At 45.1% G+C, this 25114-nt stretch overlaps 2 protein-coding genes across 2 annotated transcripts; both read right to left on the bottom strand.

Annotated features, from left to right (window-relative positions):
• Positions 1–6952: 6952 nt before the first annotated feature.
• Positions 6953–8655, bottom strand: LOC136508687 (E3 ubiquitin-protein ligase RSL1-like). Its single transcript, XM_066503434.1, has 2 exons — positions 7644–8655; positions 6953–7287 (listed from the first exon to the last, which is right to left on the bottom strand). Exons 1-2 carry the CDS (start codon positions 8603–8605, stop codon positions 7218–7220), a joined length of 1032 nt encoding a protein of 343 aa, XP_066359531.1. The 5' UTR covers positions 8606–8655; the 3' UTR covers positions 6953–7217.
• A 12945-nt stretch (positions 8656–21600) lies between these two features.
• Positions 21601–23413, bottom strand: LOC136509426 (E3 ubiquitin-protein ligase RSL1-like). The gene is made up of 2 exons (XM_066504227.1): positions 22441–23413; positions 21601–22082 (listed from the first exon to the last, which is right to left on the bottom strand). The coding sequence occupies exons 1-2, from the start codon at positions 23391–23393 to the stop codon at positions 22013–22015; spliced, it is 1023 nt and encodes a 340-aa protein (XP_066360324.1). The 5' UTR covers positions 23394–23413; the 3' UTR covers positions 21601–22012.
• Positions 23414–25114: the final 1701 nt, after the last annotated feature.

Below are 25114 nucleotides of genomic sequence, written 5' to 3'. Positions count from 1 at the left end.
GCTACAACTTTTATGTAGATCACTTTTACAGATTCTGACACACACATGGTCAAAAGTAGAGCTAAACCGAATCTGTTCTGGGTTCCAGATAGCGCAGGTACATCAATTTGTGACAGCTAGATCTTACAAACCTGAACAGCTATTGACGTGATTCCAGAGACATTTGAAAGATACAGAGGTCTAGTTATCTCCACAAAAATTTCATAATTTTTGACAGCCCAGATTTCGAGATACCAGATAAAGAACACAGGCTGCTCCAGAAATCAGCACAGCAGAGATAAGATAAAGCGAAACATCTGCATTAAGATTTCCTCTAAACTTAAGGTTCCAATCTAAGGAAGTTGTGGACATGCCCACAAACTTCCAGCAATCAAACAAATACCAAATCAACCAAGTTCACAAATTAAAACATCTAATCATCCAAGTTCACAAGACCAAACAAGGCTAAATATGCAACACGAACTAACGACGTTGTACTCTTAATCAAGGCACCTAACACCTATGGAGCGGTGTCAATCATGGTGAAGGACCGGCGCTTCTTCTTGTAGATTGATGGCTGCCCAAGTTGAGCTCGAAGTTCATCCACTTGCTTCTGGAGGCGTCTCTCAGCCCTCTGGGATGCATGCAGTTCTCCTTTGACTTCCTCATCCACCCCCTGTATAGCATGGACATGCTGCACCGTTGCTTCCAGAGTTGGGTCACTCTCTGGTGGAGCCAAGACCTACCAAACACTCTCATGATCATTGCGAGGAAGGAACCTGAAACGATCCTCCCTCATGGCCTCAAAGCGACGACCATGGTAGTGGATGTAGGCGTCCTGTGCTGCATCTTCCATGCCATCCAAGGCATGGGCCCTCCTGGCAGTGGCACGGTGGACAGTCTCCACCTCATGTCCATTCTTGATGTCGTTCCAAGCGGTGACCACTTGCTCTACCTTCCAGAAGGTGGCCTCCAATGGATGCTGGTACTCTGCATAGTGGTAGCTGATGGAGGCGTGCAGGTCGGGGTAGTAGTCGTCCAGCATGTGAGTGAGGAGGGTGTGGTAGTAGGCCGTCTCTGGGGCTGGCTTGAAGTAGTACTTGCACTTCTAGCCTATCTCCTCATCCACCACAGGGACAGCTGAGGATGGTGCAGGCGTAGGGGAAGTAGCCGTCGACTCCTCAGGTGTAGCTACGACAGGATAGACCGGTGCGACAGCTGGAGTAGGAGCAGGTGCAGGTGTTGGGGTAGCCATCTCCTCGTCATCGGAGATGATCACAATCTCCTTCTCCGCCTGTGGAGCACGTGGGGTGAACAGGGCACGATAGCCAGCAGTGCTGAGGCGAGCAGTCTTCGGGTTATGCGACATATATAGATTTAAAGTGAGATAGAATTAGAATCAATAATTTTATATAATAGATTAAGGTATGAAAAGCATAAATGTTTTAATAAAATAACAAGAATAAGACAGTAAGCAAGAAACCAGAGGAGCAAAGATGCTAAAACGACCGTTTTCTAACTCGGCTTGCGTCCTACAATCAACACGGCTTTGATACCAATTTGTCACACCCAATTTTAAGGATAAAATTGAATGCACAAAACTCGTGTGTGCCTAGGGATCAATCACACACACAAGCTGATAAATTACATAAAGTATCATCACGATGTCCTTACATCAGATCTATAATATAACTTAGTCTTACATCACACAGCGGAAAAATAAAAAGATAACTCTCTCGTGGGCCTCATCACAGGGAAGGTCAACTGGTTGACCACAAGCCTAAAAATCCTCAGGGAATTCCTCATAGCCATTGTCATATGTTACCCATCCGGGATTTTTATCCAAATAAAGAAAATAAACAAGCGTAAGTACACCCCGCACTTAACAAGTTAACATGGGGTTATGAAGCTCAAAAAGGTTGACTCTGGTTTACTGCAGTTAGTATTTTTAGTAAGTCAAGCTTTTATTCTCAGGTATTATCAAATTATGCTTAAGCTCCCATTTAATCCCATATGAACAGATATCAGGGTCAAGTGTATCATATATCATCATAGAACAACTTAAATGATCATCAACAAGTTACCAGTTATTCTGTGAGTTTTTCGGGCCGCTCGTGACCATGAGCACGGCTGTTATAACAGTTTATTACCCTCTGCAGAGGTGGTGCACATTCACCGCGAGTCATGATTTATGCCCGGGTTAATTACTCCCATGTCACTGCCAAGGTGAGCGGGCAGGGTACACTATGAAGCCATTTCATAGGTTTCTCTAACAAGTTAGGGCCGCTAGGTTTTCTTGGCAGGCAGATGTAGGAACCCTCCTTTCCTATGGCACATATCCATCGCGGCTATACACATAGGAACAGAGGCAGCCCTATACCCAACGTGGCAAGCCCCTTTTGCGCCATAAAGGTAACCTCTAACTAGCTAGAAAAGGTCCTATTACTGAGCTAAAGTCAGAGCCATATGACTCTCCCGGTTGCACTGTCAGTCCCAGCTTTTGCCGACAGATAAGTCCTTATGGAGGGCCGGGAGCAACATGATCAACAGTCATTTGCCCCTTCGCCCTATGGATCAGTTGTTATAAATCATGTTATACTTTTGGTTCCATAGAACCATTCATCATCATGTAGATCATATTCAGTTAGAGCACTAGCAATCTACCCATATGCAATTACCCCATAGGAGTCAAGGGAAAAAGTCATCAACTGTCTAGAATGTCCTCAGGGTTATCAAAATTAGACACATGCACATGAGTAATTGATTAAAGTGAAATAGGACATCAAGGTAGGCCCATGCTATACTTGCCTTGGTTCACAAACTCTTGCTGGTCCTGCTGGTCGTCGAAGAATTCTTGGTCTCCAACGTTCTCCTCACCGTCTGAACGCGACCAACACGGCAACATACAACATTCCAAAGGCATTCATGCAAAGCAAACATTCCTATAATTAGAATAGTACACCAACAGTATAGAAAACAAGATAAAATATTTATGAAAATAATCTACGTCTCGCTACGATCACGTCAACGCGAAGTTCACGAAAAACGGAGCTAAAATACGAAAGTTATGATTTAAACGGGATTTCCTATAGCAATATATTTAATTAAATCTAACCATGAAATTTAAAAGTTCCAAACTTGACTAACAGTGGTTCTAACATGTAGATTATGAAATTACGAAGCTAACGCGATTTGAACGGATCAATTCGGAGCTAAAACGACGATTTTATAAGCAAAACAGTTCAAATGGCATTTCTGTAAATACTGAAAATGTACTTTGAACTAAAACAGTTAACTTTATGCTTTCAAAACGAGAAAGCGTACACGGGGAAATACGCTAAGGACGGCGAGTTCTATTTCAGGAAAAGGGAGTGGCTCTTTAACAAATTTGCCACGGCGAAAGGGTATCGGTCATCCAGGGCCTTTGATCACGCGACGGACGGCTATGATTATTTCAGAGGAGAGAGAACAAAGGGGGGCTGGCCGGAATAGTGTTCCTGGCGGCCAGGCGCCATGGCCGACGGCGAGGACTCACCGGCGAGCTCGGTTCGGGGGCCACGGTCCACGAAATGCGTATCCAAAGGCACCGGGAAGATGCGGAGCAGCAGGGGATCACGGCTAGGCCAAGAAGGTCGCCGGAGGGGAAGGCTGAAGCGGCGGGCGCCATGGCCGGCGGCCAAGAGCTATCGGCGCTCGCGGCTACGGCGCTAGAAGCCACCAAACTCAATTCAAACGGCATGGGGAGGTAGAGGGGAGCATGGGGGTCTCACAGCGGGGAAAATCGGGGTCGGAGACGGCTCGGGGAAGACGAGCGACGCGGACGGCGGACGGTGGTCCTTGGAGCTTCTCCGTGCGGCGGTTGCGGCCTCCGAGGCATGAGCGAGGGCGAAAACTGGAGCGGGGAGCGAGAGAGGGACGCGCGGGGGCTCGGCTTCGCTTAAAAAGAGGCTGGGGCGCGGGGAGGGGGCGCTCCCACGACGCGCGAGGAGCGGCGCGGTTGCGGCTTGACCGCCGCTGCGGTTGCGGGAGGAAGGTGGGGGAGCTGACAGGCGGCGCCGGGTGTCAGCGGCTGGGCGCGGCGGTTGCTGAGGCGAGCAGCGCGGCTGCGGTTGGGCTAGCGCGGAGCTGGGCCGGCACGGTTGTTGGGCCGGCACGGGGCTGGGCCGGCGCGGGGCGCCAGGGGAAGGCCGAGCCGGGCTGGCGCGGCTGCTCGGGCTGAAAACAGAGGAGGGGAGAAAGGAAAGAAATTTCCTTTTTCTTTTTCCAAACAATTTTTTCAAAAGCATTTTAAATTCAAATTTCAATACCAAACATTCACAAAATAATATGCAGCGACATGAATGCACATACATGTTACTATTTTATGATAAATTTTAAATTCATGAGAAATTTATTTATTTCTACATTTCATGAGCACAAAATACAGAATTAAATCCTTTTAAACCTATTTTCCAAAAGAGGCAAATTTTGGGTGTTACAGTCCACTTAATTAGATTTTTTTCTTATTTCTCTTTATTAACATATATGTACAAGAATTTTCTCAAAGGGCCTAATGAAATGTAGATTTTCCGTTTGACACAGCATAATCTTCTCATATATAGCTAGTGCCCACTTGGATATTCATACAGATAGATGTACAATTACAGATTACTTAGCTTCTTACAAATGCATTTAATTTCTTCTCTGGCAAGCAACGAATATTGGATGGACGATGTATGTATCTTCTCTGGCAAGCAACGAATGCCTCTTTTGTGTTTCCCTGGATGCTTTCTTCGAAACAAAAGGCAGAAGAGAGTGCGCTTCCACTGCTTCACACTGCGGGAACCTGGCCAAATTAGTGGCTGAGATAGTGCGCTTGCGACTTGTAACTGCCGGCCAGTTGCTTTGCTTGTAGGTTGATGGCAGCATGCAAGACTAACCAGGGGGGCATGTATATGTAATTGATATTTTTCATTTGCAGGGCTACCATGATCATCAGCTGACTTCTAAATTAAAACGAATGTTTAACACATAAATATTTCGATTCTCACATGGAGTGTTTAGCATATTAATTAACACATGCAATAGAACTTGTGTGTACTTACTGTTCCTTGTATATTTTCATCTCCAAATTAAAATTCGTGCATCACAACTATTTATTAAAGCCTACGAAGTCACCCGTTGTAAGAAAAGACGATGTTACGAAAGCTGATGACATTATCTGTCACCGGGCCATGATTTAAAGGGTGTGCTCGTTTGTCCTTCCACGCTACCTTCTTCAGTAAGCATCAGAGCTTGACTTAGTCGATTGACTTATGATGCGTTGGGTTGAGGAGCGGACCGGGATGGAACCGATCCATCCCGCTTACATGGATGTTTGGTTGCGAAACGAGTAGAATGGAGCGGTTCCTGAGAGGAAATATTCAAGCAAGATTCGGGATGTGCTCGCTCTCTCAAATTGGCCAAACGTGCTCGTCCCACCGAGAGGCCGTCTCGCTCTGTCTATCTCTCTCACGCTCACCTCGATGCGAGCAGGGCAGGCCGGCGTGGCTAGGTGGCGGCGCGAGCAGGGTGTAGAGGCGGCACGAGTAGGGCGGGCTGGCGCAGCTAGGCGGCGGGGTGAGCAGGACGGGCCCGAGCAGGGCTGAGGTTGCGGGTAGGCAGCGGGAATGGCTGCAGGCGGCTGAGTCGGGCCAAGGGGTAGACGCACTACTATAGGCCACATTTGTTGAGGTGGTTGGGCCAGCCGTCTCTATTCTTCCGTTACTAGAAATCATCGATTTGTAGAGGCGGCTGCCCAGCCGGCCCTAGAAATAGGATGTCTTGAGGCGGCCGGCAACAATAGCCACCTCTACAAATCGTTTCTCAAAAATCATCCAAAAAATCATAAATCTGGCCAAAAATAGTAAAAAAAGCCATGCGAAAAAAGCACACGTTGCGCGCTAGCTAGGATTCGAACCGCTGACCTATGGCCTCGCATGTAACTTCTCTAATCACCCCACCCAAATGACAGTCATGTCCATAAGCCATATTCATTCTCCTCGTATTCTCTTTTCCGGATTTTAAAATGAGTATTTGGGATGCTAAACGAATCTAGATAAAAACGTTTTAAACTACAAAGTTGTAGATATCGTCGAAATCTACAACTTTGGTTCTGGTCATTTCTCCATCCAAGATCATTTGAAAAAATTGAATTTCAAATGTGAAAAATTCAAACATAATTTTCCTTAGATAAATGATTTCAAATGAAAAAGTTGTCAACTATAAAATTGTATAACTCTTCGAGATCTATAAATTTAGTTTTTGCCATTTCTCCATCTGAGTCCATTTACAAAATTCAAATTTTACTATGCTGCACTTATTTTTAGAGATGGCCCTAAATCCAGCCGCTTCTACAAATCGATTTTTAGAGGCGGCTGCATCTAGAGCCGCCTCTAAAGATTAGGTCATTTGTAGAGGCAGCTGAAAATAGTAATGGTGGTTCTGGGTTGGAATTGCTTTTCATTGTACTACTATGAGAAGAGGTTTTTGAGCCACTTGTGACACTAAGATTAAAAAACCTGTAGTAGTAGCAGTGGTGGTTCTAGGTTGGAATTGCTTTTCATTGCACTACTATGAGAAGAGGTTTTTGAGCCGCTTGTGATACTAAGATTCAAAAACCTGTAGTAATGTGGTTCTAGGTTGGAATTGCATTTTATTGTACTATACTGTGAGAACTGGCTTTTGAGCCACTTGTGATACTAAGATTCCAGAACCGTTTTAGCAGCCTTTGATTGTATCCGATAGGGATTTTTGTAATACTACAAGGAAGACAATTTATTTCACTCCTATAGTAGTGCAATAAAGATATACAAAGTTCATAAATGCAAAAATAGTTTGACTGCATGTATCATAGGCCTACACATAATTGCTTTTATGTGTAGGCCTATGATACATGCAGTCAAACTATTTTTGCTTTTATCCGCTATGTATGTCTTTATAGCACTACTATAAAAATCTCTATCATAATTTAGTTAAACAATTGTGATAGAGATTTATGTAGTACCGCCACAATGACATACATAGCTCATAAAATCAAAAATAGTTTGACTACATGTGTTATTGAAGTACACTTATTAGTTTTTACTTCTGCGGTAGTGCCATATATGACGAGAAATAGTTTGGCTGCATGTGCCAATATATAACTAAAAATAGTTTGACTGCATGGATTGTGGAACTTCATTCGCTTTCCACTGCCGGATTATGCGCAAAATCACCTTTCACGCCGCATTGCACTGATGAGACTGCCCCCACGGCTCGCCACATGCATAGCAGAAGTGGAAGCCACACCTACATAATGAATTCAAGAAGTCATGTTGCCTTGAAAACAATTTTCTATCAACTTGATGTATGTACAAGAAAGCAAATTAACTGCTCGAAGTTACACCATCCAATCTAAAGTACCTAAATCAAACATTTTTAACTTTGATAAGTTTATCGAAAAATTAAATGTATCAACATCTACGACATCAAATTAGTTTCATTAAATCTACCAAGGAATATGTCCTAATTGCTATTTATTTGTATTACTGTAGATAATACTATATTTTTCTATAAACCTAAAAGTTTGATTTAGAACGACAGAACTAAAAACTAAAACATCTTAGGTCTTAAATTCGCAACAAAGGGAGTAGATTTAGTTTCACCTGCAAGTTATGTGCACACAGCCGTCGCGTTTGTCGACCAAGAACTTGCATTGGGGGCACCTCTTCCACTTCTCCCCCTTGGCCATCTCCAGCACCACTAAGTCCTCCTTCTCCTTGTCCCCAGGTGCTAATTGCCCATACTCGGCACAGCTAATGCCAGCGTGCCATGGCACGCGGCACCGTGCACAGAACAGCCTCCTGCACGCCGGGCATTCCGACCCCGGCACGTCGCCGCCGCGATCGTCCACCAAGATCTCCGAGCAGTCGTTGAAGGGGCAGTAGCAAAAGTTGCCGGCCCCCTCCACCATGGACATGCACAGTGCGGCGCACCAGGCCTCGAAAGCCTCGCCGGATATGATGCCTTGGCAGAGTTCGGGGTCAAGGACGTTGCAGCAGTCCTCCCCGTCCCCCGGACACTTGACGTCGGAGATGCGGCCGCCTTGGGTCTTTGCGCTGATGTAGCCGGAGAGGCAGGCTGTGCAGAAGGCGTGTGCGCAGCCGCGACTTGCGTGGTGCACGTGCGACGGTGGCACGTAGTCCAGGCAGATCTTGCAAGTTGCCACCGCAGTTGCGTCGTCTTCCCCGGTGGCAGGGGCTGCAAGAGGTGGCGGAGGCGAGGAGGAGGAGGAGGAGGAGGAGCAGCTATACTCAGCTACGGCAGGCACGGGCGTCTCAGCAGCTGCCGTGTCATTGTTGGCAGTGTGCACGACGACGGCGCTATCAAGCTGCGGCATGAGCGATGATTGTGCAGCAGTCGCTGCCATGCCAGAATTAACAATCACCGCCATGGCGGAGGAAACAATCACCTCTTGGAGCTGGAGTTCCGCGGCGTACTCCTCGTCCGATATCGCCATGAGCCCGGTGGCGTCTGCTTGGTTTATTCCTTGGCAAACTGCTATCAAGTACAGGTCGTCGACAACCATGAGGTCAGCGTCGTCGCCAAAGGAAGAAGTGGCAGCCATCGATCAGCTTGTCAGCTTTGTGGGAGAAGAGGACGGCTACCTCGGGAACGAAGCTGTTTTCTGGTCTCCAGAATGGATGGACCCATCTATATGTAGAGCAACAAAAACGTACGGTAACATAGCTGCTGGACTTAAGAGCCTCTTTCAAGCCAGGACTAATTGTTAGTCACCTAAAAATTAGTACTAGGCCATCCAACTAATGAGTGAACTAATTTTTAGTCCACACACCTCAATTAACAACTAGTAGTCCATTAGTTGGCTATATCTAGCTAATAGGACTAAAAGGAGCCACCTGGATTGAGAAATGGCATCACTGCCCTCCCCCTACGCTATCTCCCCCTTTTCTCTCTCCTCACCCAGGAGCATAAGAGTCTTTGTCTAGGAATACTACCAGCTACTAGTCAATGTATCCAAACAGTATAGGACTAAACTTTGGTCATCTAACAATTAGTTCTAATAAGTAGTGGATTAACAACTAGTACTAGGTGATCCAAACATGCTGTTAGAACTTTAGAGTGTATCATAACTTTATGACAACCTTATGTTTTTTTACCCCCACCCCCACCCCCCCCACCCCCCACCCCCCACACACATAATCACACACGCACACCACCACTAGATGCATATACACACTCACACCTATGAATATCTATGGTTATTGAGTTGCATCTATCGATCAGTTCAACTTAAAAGTTTAAGTTGATAGTGAACAACCGACAATTCACTTATGCTTCAACATTCCTCTCACGTAGAGGCTTCCTTAGTCCTCGGACATTTGGAAAGGAACGAGAAACACTTATTTTATTCAATCGCACTAGCTAGGTCTCAGTTATTTGAAAAGGAATGAACTAGTTCTATCATATTCTCACTCCTTACGTTTTTGTTTGGTCTGTGGTATAGAATTAGTTGGTCCATCACCAACTCCCTCGTAAGCTAAAAAATAGTACAAACATGAGAAATGGAGTCATTTCACCAAATTAGTATAAACTCATGATGCACCACCTCATCATAATGTGGCGGTTCCTCAAAACAAACATCTTATTACTTTTTACATATGCGTTTCTTCTCCGACAATCAACAAGTATTCGAAGGACCATATATCTATCTTACAAATGTGTTTCTTCTCCGAGAATGAGCAAATATTTGAAGGACCGTGCATCTTTCTAAGAAGGCACCAAAGATAATGCCTTTTGTGTTTCCCTTTGATGCTATATTCGAGACCAAGCAAAAGCTTGACTTTCTTCGCTCGCTCCACATTGCGCGAACCTGGCTGAAGCTTTATTCGGATTGATTTAATTTAATGAATCAATATATATACCATGAAGATTGACTAGTAGTGATCAAAAGATAAAGACTACTGGTACTATCGGATATGCTTGGTGACCGAAAGCATAACATTCTTGGCAAAGTTCCAAGGTGTACTGGTGATTTGCTCTGTGATATTATGGGATAAATCATTATGCAGAATTTAGGCCCTCTTGCTCATCTTCTTACTGCATTTATACACTTACTCTATGTTTTTGTGTGACTTTGTGTTGGTGTTTTGTCAACCGACTAGTAAATTTATACGTGTGTCGCACTGCTCTAGGAAAACGATGGTAGCACTCAAAGACACGAAAAGTTATACTGGTTCAGGCTGGAGCTCTACGTCCAGTCTCAGAGATGATTCGAGTCCGTGTTCCTCGGTTGAATGCTCTGAAGTTCTTACAATGGGGTGTGTAAGCTAAGGGAAAGAGGTAGGAGTGAGGTGAACGAGAGCCCAAATGGTGTTCTCAGGTTTTGTCCCATTGGAATGGTGGCTTGGCTCCCCTTATATAGAGTGCGGGGGCTAGGTTACATGTGGAGAGAGGGGTTCTCCCGACCGAGTGGTTGTGAGCCTGAGGGAGGGAGAAATAAGTAAACTTGGCCTACACGCATCCCTGTCTTGTCCTGGCATCATGGCACGTTCTGGTATGGTCGTCGTCGTGATCTTGTTCGCACGTCGCGGCATGGCGTGGCGTGATGCTACGGTGCCGGCCGCTGCGGCACTGCTGGAATGGAGGTGGTTCGCCAACTGTCCTATGCGACGTGATCTTGCCGTAGCCTTCATCATCGTCTTCTATTCTTCTGGTGGCGTCGTGGCGACAGTGCGGGAGCAGGTAGCCGTTCCTGGGTCATCGATCGCCTTTATAGGTCATGATGCCGATGGCCTGGACCCCAGATTGTGAGGTCGAGGCTTCTGGTGGCCTGGCCAGTCATGAAAGTCAAGGCCGGGGTCGAGCGCCCCATCCCATAGTGGGTGGGGCCGTATGCCCGTCTTCTCGGGGTGGATTTGGACGGTGCGGTGTTGTACCAGTCGTCACCGTACCACCCCGCGGTGTTGTCTTGTATGCGTAGAGGCGCACAGGGATGGCGTCTGCCCCGAGATGACTGTCCCCTCAGTCCTGGCCGAGTGAGGGGAGCGTGCATGTCCTTGTCAGGTCAGGTGTAATTGATGGCACCCGACCCCTTTTTGTCCCTCCCAGGGATCGAGACGGAGGACAGGTCGTGCGCGGCTGCATCACGTGCAACGACAGGAGAGGGGAGAGGTCGTGGTGGACCACTTACTCTAGCGTGTGTCCCAGGGCCCATGTGGCTTTGTTTGGCCGTGGCGGTTAGGTTCTTGTTGGCTGGGCTGCCCGAGTGGCTAACTTATCGGTGTCTTGAAATACTCGGGGTATCATGACCCCGACACTTGGTAGCGCTCGCACAACGAGGAGGCGCAGACGATGGAAAGGGGCACCACCATGGCCATGGAGGAGAGCACCACAGATCTTGGTGAACGCGGCGAGGACGGGATGGATCTTGGCGAGTGCAGGAAAGAAAGGTGGTGGACGAGGGGAAGAAGGGCGGCTCAGCTTGCGGAAGATCGTGGCAGGAGGAGGGCTGGGGACAGCGGGGGAGGCGGCGAGAGGAGGGCAGCGGAGGCAGAGCGGAAGCGGAGCGTGGGGAGTGGGTTTTTCTGTTCCCCACATGCAGTGATAAATAAGAGGAGTTGTGGGAGCGATTAAAAAGGGGGAAGTGGGGAGCGGAGGCATTTGGCAATGCTCCTCGGTGATGTGACCACGTCAGCGTCGGGGACCTCGGCGACCTCTCCGACCACCTCGGCGATCTCTCCGACCACTTCACCGACCTCGGCGACCTCTCCGACCACCTCGGTGATCTCTCCAACCACCTCGGCGACCTCTCCGACCACTTCACCGACCTCGGCAACCTCTCCGACCACCTCACCAGCTGATACACCACTCCAAGTCCTTACTGGACCCATCACCCGTAGCTGCGCCAAAAAGATACAACAAGAGGTGCACACGCTACTTTGTGAATTTCAATTAAACATTGATGATAATTTCGAGCTACCTCAGTCGTGCATGTTGTTATTACTCAGGTTCTCTGAGGAGGAACACAAGGATACATCAAGGATGGATCAGAAAGAAGAGCTACGTTCGAGTCAATCCAGCATGACAGAACCATCCAGAAGAAACAGTCATATCTTTTGTCTCCCAAAAGCTATGAAGGTGAATGAGCACTTGTTGGAAAGATCTTGAAGCCTAGTTTCCAATGCTGTCATGTCTGACCTATTTGGAGTGTCCAGCGTGGCATCCGACCAGTTTTAGTGAAGACTGCTCCGAAGCTCAATAGTCTGCATGAAGCTAAAGATCCCGTGCAAAACTGTACCATTCTACAATAATTCGTGGTGCATAGCATACATGGTTGGGAAGATGATGAAGTTAGCTTTCCCACGCATCCAACTGTTCATCATTTGGATTTTCCAGGAAGGAGTTATGACCAAAACATTAAAGATTGCCCAGAAGCCCAGAAGACACGCGGAAACTGAAGACCACCTCGTGCGTTGATCTTCCACCTCCCAACATGGCTTCTTCAGTTCACATCTATCTTAGAGACTTCTCATAGTATAAATACCACCTCTAGGCTACTAGAAAAGGGCTTTTTTGATAATTTGATAATTCCAGTGATATTGCAGCCGAGCTGCCGAGTGCTTACTCAAACCCTTGTTCTTCCTGGACTTGTGAAGAGATTCCTCTGGGATCCACTAGTTCGTGCTTTGCGGGTTCCAGTACGGCTGCCCCGCCTTGTGTGGATTAGCTCCGGTTGTGGTTCTGTGGTCGTTCGGAGACCGAGTCGAAGTCTTCGCGGTTTCGGTGCCTCTCTCCCCGTCGCTTGGTCGCATCCAACCTTGGCAGGTATAAAGCTAGTTATCCTCCGCTGTTCGCAGCAAGTTATCTTGTGATTTCCAACCTACTGTCGTGAAGATCGGGCCATTCCGAGGAGGTTTCCATTGGTATCTTGCTGTTGGTGATCTCCGACCTTTATCATGTGGTAATCAGAGCTATCGTTGTCATGGTAGGTTTTGTTATTACCTACTTATCTATCTATTCGTTTACCATCTACTACTACTTTTATCCATCACATATATTTATTTCGCCATATCCTATAGTCCAAAGCCACACAAAAAATACCTATAACCATTTCGCGGTACTGTTACATTGTGTTTTGTGTTCATCGAGTTGCTAGTCACTACCATTTATATAAATTGAGTTGTTTCGTTCGTTACCGTTGTCAGTGTTATAAAAAAAGAAAGAGATTAGTTTCCAAAAAAAAAGAGGAGAAGTGAAAAGAAGTTGAAGGATCTGTGTTGCGGTGTATTGCTGAAAATTTCAGTTTACATATTTGAGTTGGTGGTAATCTTGTTAGCAGCAACATCGTGTCTTTGAACACATCAAACCACTCGGTTGGCAGTACCGTAGCCCTCCTTGTTAGCCACCTATAGCTCCACCAAAACTTGAACTGGGATGTTCAATTCGTAATCCTTACGACCTCTCTACCACCTCCGTTGAAGCTGCCACACCAGCACCGTCACGGTCCTTGAGAACGAGCAAGAACTTGGGTAAGTAAGAGGTGAGATTGTGTGTTTCCACAAATTTACCTATTTCACTTTTTCTTGCAACTAGTCTAACATGGCGGGATCCAATTCGAGTGTTCATGGTGGGGACCATGGAGATGAAGAACCCCCTGTTGCACGGGCGGAGCTACGCCAAATGGCCAACTCGCTCTTGGAGGCGATGGAGAGGATGTTCAATGAACGTCTCCCTGCAGCGGGTGGTCGAGGTCCACAACATCAACATGAAGACAATCACCGTGAAGAATTTGGTGATGAAAATTCTGGTTTGGGTGCTGGATTTCATGGCCGCAACGGCAATGGTCATGGTGGTCAGGGTGAAAGGCGTCGTGCTAATTTTGATCAGCGCGGTGGTGGACGGCGTGCTGAATTTGATCATCAGCGTGGAGGAGGACGTGGACGTGATCGTCGTGTACATTTTGATGATGAAGATGAGGTTCATGATGAGTATGAGGAGGGATTTGATGATAATGAAAATCCTTTTGGTCACCATGGGCATTTTGGACAGCCACATGAACATCGTCGTGGTGCTGGTCATGATGGGGAAAATCTTCGTGGTTGTTGCAATAGAGATGATCCGGATAGCATTGCTCGTGTAAAGTTAAGTATTCCAAAATTTTCAGGGAAAGAAAATGCTGATGCTTATCTTGAATGGGAGGAGCAATGTGATCAGATTTTTAGAGTGCATAATCTTTCTGATCAGAGGCGTGTCAATCTAGCTTCTGTTGAGTTTTCAGGTTACGCTCTCACATGGTGGAACCAAGTTCAAGAAAATCAATGTGTGTTGGGACGTGACCATATCAACACATGGGCTGAGATGAAGAGAGTGATGAGAAGACGCTTTGTGCTATCAAGCTATCAGCGTGACCTCCGCAATAGGTTACAAACATTGAGACAAGGATCAAAGTCTGTTGATGACTACTTCAAGGAGATGGAGTTACTCTTGGTGAGATCTAGAATTAGAGAAGATGAAGAGTCAAAAATGGCAAAATTTTTGAATGGTCTCAATGAAGAAATTTCAGGTTTTGTTGAGATGTTTCCATATCATAATTTGCAAGACCTTGTTGATCAATCTATGCGCACCGAGAGGAAAATTCAGCAAGAGGGACGAATAAGGTCTTATGGGAGCCAATCAATTTCAGCCCCATGGCGTCGGCAGCAGGCCGGTACCTCTGTTGGTGGGGGAAGATCACAAGGAGTTGCTACTAGGCCATCTCCATCCATTGGTGCTGCAAAGACAACGGTTTCTACTGCTTCTTCACCTGCAATTCAGCAAGAACAGCGACGTCCTGCTGCAAGCACAGCAACCCCTTCTGTTGCATCAGCTTCTTCTTCTTCCCATACCCGAGGCATTGTTTGTCACAAGTGCCAAGGTCGAGGACATGTTGCTGCTCAATGTCCTAGTCAAAGGACCATGATTATAAATGAGCAAGGTGAATGGGAATCTGAAAGCGAACCTGAGGAAGAAGCTCCAATATATGATGAAGAAATTATGCAAGATAAAGGTGATGAAATTCAACCTGATGATGGAGACAATAATTGCTTCATTTCTCGCTGAGTGCTTAGTGTTACTGCTGTCCAAGAAGAGAATAATCAGCGGCACAATCTTTTTCATACCCGGGGCATGATCAAGGACAAGTTGTGTCAAATCATTGTTGACAATGGCAGCTGCAATAATATTGCAAGTCGAGAATTAGTTGAAAGATTGGGACTGAAACAGCGGCGCCACCCTTCTCCATACAAGATGCAATGGTTAAATGATTGTGGTGCGCTGCGTGTAACAAATATTGTGATCATTCCCTTCTCCATTGGGCGGTACAATGATCATGTGGAGTGTGATGTGGTTCCAATGGAAGCATGCCAATTGCTGTCAGGAAGACCTTGGTTGTATGACCGAGATGCTCAGATTTGCGGTCGCGCCAACAAGATTGTTCTCATGTACAAAGGAGAGCGCATCACTTTGCTTCCCTTGTCACCGGAGGAGATTGTGAGAGATGATCTGAAAAGAAAACAGTGGGCAAGCGAGAACCACTTACGAGTGACACACAAACATAGTGAAGGAGTGTTTCCAAAGCCAAATAAAACTCCACAGCTGCAAAGAACATAGCCAAAGGGAAAAGAGGGTTTAGTGATGATGGCTAGGAAGGGGGATTTAAAAGAATTGAGTGAACCCAATGTTGTGTTCTATGTACTCCTGTACAAGGACAATTTTCTTGTCACTAACGACTTACCCTCTACTTTGCCTAGTGCTGTTTTTGATGTGTTACAGGAATATGAAGATGTGTTTCCTGAGGAAGTACCACCAGGGCTGCCACCAAAGAGAGGATTGAACATCAAATCGATCTTGTTCCTGGTGCTCCACTTCCTAACCGTGCACCATATCGCACCAATCCGGAGGAAACAAAAGAAATTCAGCACCAAGTGCAGGAGCTCATCAACAAAGGTTATGTAAAGGAAAGTCTATCATCTTGTGCTATTCCTGTCCTTTTAGTTCCAAAAAAAGATTGCTCTTGGAGAATGTGTGTTGATTGCCGAGCCATTAATAACATCACCATAAGGTATAGACATCCCATACCTCGACTTGATGATATGCTTGATGAGCTTAGCGGTGCTATCATTTTCACCAAAATTGATTTGAGAAGTGGCTACCACCAAATCCGAATGAGAGAAGGAGATGAATGGAAAACAGCCTTCAAAACCAAGTTTGGGCTGTATGAATGGTTGGTAATGCCATTTGGTTTGACCAATGCACCGAGCACCTTCATGAGATTGATAAATCATGTACTTAGAACTTTTATTGGCAAGTTTGTTGTTGTTTACTTTGATGATATCTTGATTTACAGCAAGTCTCTTGATGAATATATTGAACATATCCAATGTGTGCTTGCTGTCCTACGTGAACAGAAATTGTATGCTAACCTTGAGAAGTGCACCTTTTGCACCGACAAGGTAGTCTTTCTTGGATTTGTTGTTACAGGACAAGGAGTGGAGGTAGATGAAGAAAAGATCAAGGCTGTATGAGACTAGACGCCTCCACAGAACGTGAGCCAAGTCAGAAGCTTCCTTGGATTTGCTCGTTTCTATCGGCGGTTCGTGAAGGATTTCAGCACTATTGCTGCACCAATCAATGAGCTGACCAAGAAAGAAGTGCTCTTCAAGTGGGGAGAAGCACAACAGAAGGCATTTGAAGAATTGAAGATAAAGTTAACAACAGCCCCAGTCCTTGCCCTCCCAGATTTTGGTAAGACATTTGAAATAGAATGTGATGCAAGTGGAGTTGGGATTGGAGGTGTGCTCATGCAAGAACGAAGGCCAGTTGCATACTTCAGTGAAAAGCTAAGTGGTCCAACTCTAAATTATTCAGTTTATGATAAAGAATTATATGCTCTCGTTCGGAGTTTGGAAACTTGGCAACATTACCTTTTTCCTAAAGAATTTGTGATACATTCAGATCATGAATCATTGAAACACCTTAAAGGGCAACTAAAACTGAATAGAAGGCATGCAAAATGGTGTGAATTCATTGAGTCATTTCCCTATATTGTCAAGTACAAGAAAGGAAAAGAGAATGTTGTGGCAGATGCTTTGTCTCGACGTCACACTTTGCTAACCCAACTTGACGCTAAGATTCTTGGCTTAGAAAGCATAAAAGATTTATATGCAACTGATTCATATTTTGCTGAACCATATTCCAAGTGTCGAGAAGGCAAAGGATGGGAAAAATTTCATGTGAATAATGGGTTTTTGTTTCAAGCTAACAAACTCTGTATTCCAGATTGCTCTGTTCGAATTTTACTTGTGCAGGAAGCCCATGCAGGAGGACTCATGGGACATTTCGGTGCCAAGAAGACAGAACAAGTCCTTACCGACCACTTCTTTTGGCCAAAGATGAGAAGAGATGTGGAGAGACATGTTCTTCGCTGCGAATCATGCCACAAAGCTAAGTCCCGTGTGAATCCTCATGGATTATACACTCCTCTGCCTATTCCTAGTGTGCCTTGGGAAGATATCTCCATGGATTTTGTTCTTGGTTTACCTCGAACCAAGCGGAGAAGGGATTCCATCTTTGTTGTGGTTGATCGTTTTAGCAAAATGGCACATTTTATTCCATGCCACAAGAGCGATGATGCTTCACATATCGCTGAATTGTTTTTCAAAGAAATTGTACGACTACATGGAGTGCCACGAACCATTGTTTCTGATCGTGACACTAAATTTTTGAGTTATTTTTGGAAAACTTTGTGGGGCAAACTTGGAACACGGTTGATGTTCTCTACGACCTGTCATCCACAAACAGATGGACAAACTGAAGTTGTGAACCGTACTCTATCAATGCTACTGCGAGCTATCCTCAAGAAGAACTTGAAACTTTGGGAAGAAAGTTTGCCACATGTCGAATTTGCATACAACAGGGCAGTACACTCGACCACTAAATTTTGTCCATTTGAAATTGTATATGGGTTTAAACCCACTGCTCCCATAGATCTTTTGCCTTTACCTATGCAGGAACATGTAAACTTCGATGCAAGTAAGCGAGCCGAGTTTGTCAAGAACCTTCATGATAGAGCTTGGACAAACATTAAAAAGATGACAAGGATGTATGAGAAGCACGCCAATAAAGGTCGAAGGAAGGTGTTATTTGAACCAGAAGACTTGGTTTGGGTGCATCTACGCAAAGACAGGTTTCCTGAACAACGCAAAAACAAGTTGCAAGCCCGAGCTGATGGCCCATTCAAAGTGCTACGCAAGATCAACGACAACGCTTATGAAATTGATCTACCTAGTACTTATGGTGTGAGTACTAGTTTTAATGTGGCCGACCTATCTCCATTCTTTGGATTGGAAGAGTCGAGGATGACTCTTTTTCAAGGGGGGGAGGATGATGTGACCACGTCAGCGTCGGGGACCTCGGCGACCTCTCCGACCACCTCGGCGATCTCTCCGACCACCTCGGCGATCTCTCCGACCACTTCACCGACCTCGGCGACCTCTCCGACCACCTCGGCGACCTCTCCGACCACTTCACCGACCTCGGCAACCTCTCTGACCACCTCACCAGCTGATACACCACTCCAAGTCCTTACTGGACCCATCACCCGTAGCCGCGCCAAAAAGATACAACAAGAGGTGCACGCGCTACTTTGTGAATTTCAATTAAACATTGATGGTAATTTCGAGCTACCTCAGTCGTGCATGTTGTTATTACTCAGGTTCTCCGAGGAGGAAGACAAGGATACATCAAGGATGGATCAGAAAGAAGAGCAACGTTCGAGTCAATCCAGCATGACAGAACCATCCAGAAGAAACAGTCATATCTTTTGTCTCCCAAAAGCTATGAAGGTGAATGAGCACTTGTTGGACCGGTAGGAGCGCTACCAAACAGGCTCCTAGATAGCTATGTATAGGTTTATTTGAGTAAAGTTTTAGTTGGAGTCTGGGTGACTTGGTTAGTTTATATATATATATATATATATATATATATATATATATATATATATATGACTTTTCTTTGGAATCTATATAGATATATATCTATTTTGTGACACGGAATAATTCGTGTCCTATACAATCCAATTGATAAATTTCTTTGATTTTTTTAATTTGAGTTTTTTTTTGTTGTTCTTGATATAAACTCTTCTTTTAATCCAAGCCACATTCTAACCGGGTCCACTTAATTAGATTTTTCTTATTTCTCTTATTAACATATATGTACAAGAATTTTCTCAAAGGGCCTAATGAAATGTAGATTTTCCGTTTGACACAGGATAATCTTCTCATATATAGCTAGTGCCCACTTGGATATTCATACAGATAGATGTACAATTACAGATTGCTTAGCTTCTTACAAATGCATTTAATTTCTTCTCTGGCAAGCAACGAATATTGGAAGGACGATGTATGTATCTTTCTGAAAAGAAACTGAGGATAATAATGCCTCTTTTGTCTTTCCATGGATGCTTTCTTCGAAACAAAAGGCAAAAGAGAGTGCGCTTCCACGGCTTCACACTGCGGGAACCTGGCCAAATTAGTGGCTGAGATAGTGCGCTTGCGACGTGTAACGGCCGGCCAGTTGCTTTGCTTGTAGGTTGATGGCAGCGTGCAAGACTAACCAGGGGGTCATGTACATGTAATTGATATTTTTCATTTGCAGGGCTACCATGATCATCAGCTGACTTCTAAATTAAAACGAATGTTAACACATAAATATTTCGATTCTCACATGGAGTGTTTAGCATATTAATTAACACATGCAATAGAACTTGTGTGTACTTACTGTTTCTTGTATATTTTCTTCTCCAAATTAAAATTCGTGCATCACAACTATTTATTAAAGCCTACGAAGTCACCCGTTGTAAGAAAAGACGATGTTACGAAAGCTGATGACATTATCTGTCACCGGGCCAAGATTTAAAGGGTGTGCTCGTTTGTCCTTCCACGCTACCTTCTTCAGTAAGCATCAGAGCTTGACTTAGTCGATTGACTTATGATGCGTTGGGTTGAGGAGCGGACCGGGATGGAACCGATCCATCCCGCTTTCATGGATGTTTGGTTGCGAAACGAGTAGAATGGAGCGGTTCCTGAGAGGAAATATTCAAGCAAGATTCGGGATGTGCTCGCTCTCTCAAATTGGCCAAACGTGCTCGTCCCACCGAGAGGCCGTCTCGCTCTGTCTATCTCTCTCACGCTCACCTCGATGCGAGCAGGGCAGGCCGGCGTGGCTAGGTGGCGGCGCGAGCAGGGTGTAGAGGCGGCACGAGTAGGGCGGGCTGGCGCAGCTAGGCGGCGGGGTGAGCAGGACGGGCCCGAGCAGGGCTGAGGTTGCGGGTAGGCAGCGGGAATGGCTGCAGGCGGCTGAGTCGGGCCAAGGGGTAGACGCACTACTATAGGCCGCATTTGTTGAGGTGGTTGGGCCAGCCGTCTCTATTCTTCCGTTACTAGAAGTCGTCGATTTGTAGAGGCGGCTGCCCAGCCGGGCCTAGAAATAGGATGTCTTGAGGCGGCCGGCAACAATAGCCACCTCTACAAATCGTTTCTCAGAAATCATCCAAAAAATCGTAAATTTGGCCAAAAACAGTAAAAAAAAAGTCATGCGAAAAAAGCACACGCTGCGTGCAAGCTAGGATTCGAACCGCCGACCTATGGCCTCACGTGTGACTTCTCTAATCACCCCACCCAAATGACAGTCATGTCCATAAGCCATATTCATTCTCCTCGTATTCTCTTTTCGGGATGTTAAAATGAGTATGTGGGACGCTAAATGAATTCAAATAAAAACGTTTTAAACTACAAAGTTGTAGATATCATCGAGATCTACAACTTCGGTTCTGGTCATTTCTCCATCCGAGATCATTTGAAAAAATTGCATTTCAAATGTGAAAAATTCAAACATAATTTTCCTTGGATAAATGATTTCAAATGAAAAAGTTGTCAACTATAAAATTGTATAACTCTTCGAGATCTATAAATTTAGTTTTTGTCATTTCTCCATCTGAGGTCATTTACAAAATTCAAATTTTACTATGCTGCACCTATTTTTAGAGACGGCCCTAAATCCAGCCGCCTCTACAAATTGATTTTCAGAGGCGGCTCTAGATCCAGCAGCCTCTAGAAATCCATTTATAGAGGCGGCAGCATCTAGAGCCGCCTCTAAAGATTAGGTCATTTGTAGAGGCATCTGAAAATAGTAATGGCGGTTCTGGGTTGGAATTGCTTTTCATTGTACTACTATGAGAAGAGGTTTTTGAGCCACTTGTGACACTAAGATTCAAAAACCTGTAGTAGCTGTGGTGGTTCTAGGTTGGAATTGCTTTTCATTGTACTACTATGAGAAGAGGTTTTTGAGCCGCTTGTGATACTAAGATCCAAAAACCTATAGTAACGTGGTTCTAGGTTGGAATTGCATTTTATTGTACTATACTGTGAGAAGCGGCTTTTGAGCCGCTTGTGATATTAAGATTCAAGAACCGTTTTAGCAGCCTTTGATTGTATCCGATAGGGATTTTTGTAATACTGCAACGAAGACAATTTATTTCACTTCTATAGTAGTGCAATAAAGATATACAAAGTTCATAAATTCAAAAAAAAAGTTTGATTGCATGTATCATAGGCCTACACATAATTGCTTTTATGTGTAGGCCTATGATACATGCAGTCAAACTATTTTTGCTTTTATCAGCTATGTATGTCTTTATAGCACTACTATAAAAATCTCTATCATAATTTAGTTAAACAATTGTGATAGAGATTTATGTAGTATTGCCACATTGACATACATAGCTCATAAAATCAAAAATAGTTTGACTACATGTGTTATTGAAGTACACTTATTAGTTTTTACTTCTGCGGTAGTGCCATATATGACGAGAAATAGTTTGGCTGCATGTGCCAATATATAAATAAAAATAGTTTGACTGCATGGATCCTGGAACTTCATTCGCTTTCCACTGCTGGATTATGCGCAAAATCAGCTTTCACGCCGCGTTGCAATGATGAGACTGCCCCCACGGCTCGCCACATGCATAGCAGAACTGGAATTCACACCTACATAATGAATTCAAGAAGTCATGTTGCCTTGAAAACAATTTTCTATCAACTTGATGTATGTACAAGAAAGCAAATTAACTGCTCGAAGTTACACCATCCAATCTAAAGTACCTAAATCAAACATTTTTAACTTTGATCTAGTTTATCGAATAATTAAATGTATCAACATCTACGACATCAAATTAGTTTAATTAAATCTGCCAAGGAATATGTCCTAATTGCGTATTTATTTGTATTACGGTAGATAATACTATATTTTTCTATAAACCTAAAAGTTTGATTTAGAACGACAGAACTAAAAACTAAAACATCTTTGGTCTTAAATTCGCAACAAAGGGAGTAGATTTAGTTTCACCTGCAAGTTATGTGCACACAGCCGTCGCGTTTTTCGACCAAGAACTTGCATTGGGGGCACCTCTTCCACTTCTCCCCCTTGGCCATCTCCAGCACCACTAAGTCCTCCTTCCCCTTGTCCCCAGGTGCTAATTGCCCATACTCGGCACAGCTAATGCCAGCGTGCCATGGCACGCGGCACCGTGCACAGAACAGCCTCCTGCACGCCGGGCACTCCGACTCCGGCACGTCGCCGCCGCGATCGTCCACCAAGATCTCCGAGCAGTCGTTGAAGGGACAGTAGCAAAAGTTGCCGGCCCCCTCCACCATGGACATGCACAGTGCGGCGCACCAGGCCTCGAAAGCCTCGCCGGATATGATGCCTTGGCAGAGTTCGGGGTCAAGGACGTTGCAGCAGTCCTCCCCGTCCCCTGGACACTTGACGTCGGAGATGCGGCCGTCTTGGGTCTTTGCGCTGATGTAGCCGGAGAGGCAGGCTGTGCAGAAGGCGTGTGCGCAGCCGCGACTTGCGTGGTGCACGTGCGACGGTGGCACGTAGTCCAGGCAGATCTTGCAAGTTGCCACCGCAGTTGCGTCGTCTTCCCCGGTGGCAGGGGCTGCAACTGCAAGAGGTGGCGGAGGCGAGGAGGAGCAGCTATACTCAGCTACGGCAAGCACGGGCGTCTCAGCAGCTGCCGTGTCATTGTTGGCAGTGTGCACGACGACGGCGCTATCAAGTTGCGGCATGAGCGATGATTGTGCAGCAGTCGCTGCCATGCCAGAATTAACAATCACCGCCATGGCGGAGGAAACAATCACCTCTTGGAGCTGGAGTTCCGCGGCGTACTCCTCGTCGGATATCGCCATGAGCCCGGTGGCGTCTGCTTGGTTTATTCCTTGGCAAACTGCTATCAAGTACAGGTCGTCAACAACCATGAGGTCAGCGTCGTCGCCAAAGGAAGAAGTGGCAGCCATCGATCAGCTTGTCAGCTTTGTGGGAGAAGAGGAGGGCTACCTCTGGAACGAAGCTGTTTTCTGGTCTCCAGAATGGATGGACCCATCTATATGTAGAGCAACAAAAACATACGGTAACATAGCTGCTGGACTTAAGAGCCTCTTTCAAGCCAGGACTAATTGTTAGTCACCTAAAAATTAGTACTAGGCCATCCAAATAGAGGAACTAATGAGTGAACTAATTTTTAGTCCACACACCTCAATTAACAACTAGTAGTCCATTAGTTGGCCATATCTAGCTAATAGGACTAAAAGGAGCCACTGGATTGAGAAATGGCATCACTGCCCTCCCCCTACGCTATCTCCCCCCTTTTCTCTCTCCTCACCCAGGAGCATAAGAGTCTTTGTCTAGGAATACTACCAGCTACTAGTCAATGTATCCAAACAGTATAGGAATAAACTTTGGTCATCTAACAATTAGTTCTAATAAGTAGTGGATTAACAACTAGTGCTAGGTGATCCAAACATGCTGTTAGAACTTTAGAGTGTATCATAACTTTATGACAACCTTATGTTTTTTTACCCCCCCCCCCCCCACCCCACACACACACATAATCGCACGCGCACACCACCACTAGATGCATATACACACTCACACCTATGAATATCTATGGTTATTGAGTTGCATCTATCGATCAGTTCAACTTAAAAGTTTAAGTTGATAGTGAACAACCGACAATTCACTTATGCTTCAACATTCCTCTCACGTAGAGGCTTCCTTAGTCCTCGGACATTTGGAAAGGAACGAGAAACACTTATTTTATTCAATCGCACTAGCTAGGTCTCAGTTATTTGAAAAGGAATGAACTAGTTCTATCATATTCTCACTCCTTACGTTTTTGTTTGGTTTGTGGTATAGAATTAGTTGGTCCATCACCAACACCCTCGTAAGCTAAAAATTAGTACAAACATGAGAAATGGAGTCATTTCACCAAATTAGTATAAACTCATGATGCACCACCTCATGATAATGTGGCGGTTCCTCAAAACAAACATCTTATTACTTTTTACATATGCGTTTCTTCTCCGACAATCAACAAGTATTCGAAGGACCATATATCTTTCTTAGAAATGTGTTTCTTCTCCGAGAATGAGCAAATATTTGAAGGACCGTGCATCTTTCTGAGAAGACACCAAAGATAATGCCTTTTGTGTTTCCCTTTGATGCTATATTCGAGACCAAGCAAAAGCTTGACTTTCTTCGCTCGCTCCACATTGCGCGAACCTGGCTGAAGCTTAATTTGGATTGATTTAATTTAATGAATCAATATATATATTTACCATGATGAATTTAAATATCTTGACCATGAAACTAGTAGTGACCGAAAGATAAAGACTACTGGTACTATCGGATATGCTTGGTGACTGAAAGCATAACATTCTTGGCAAGGTTCCAAGGTGTACTGGTGATTTGCTCTGTGATATTACGGGATAAATCTTTTTGCAAAATTTAGGCCCTCTTGCTCATCTTCTTACTGCATTTATACACTTACTCTATGTTTTTGTGTGACTTTGTGTCGGTGTTTTGTCGACCGACTAGTGAATTTATACATGTGCCACGCTGCACTAGGAAAATGATGGTAGCACTCAAAGACACGAAGAGTTATACTGGTTCAGGCCGTAGCCCTACCTCCAGTCTCAGAGATGATTCGAGTTCGTGTTGCTCGGTTGAATGCTCTGAA

The sequence above is a fragment of the Miscanthus floridulus genome, chromosome 15, assembly GCF_019320115.1.
Source record: "Miscanthus floridulus cultivar M001 chromosome 15, ASM1932011v1, whole genome shotgun sequence".
Lineage (NCBI taxonomy): Eukaryota > Viridiplantae > Streptophyta > Magnoliopsida > Poales > Poaceae > Miscanthus > Miscanthus floridulus.
Note: the sequence above shows the minus strand (reverse complement) of the source record. Positions and strands in the feature narration are given on the sequence as shown.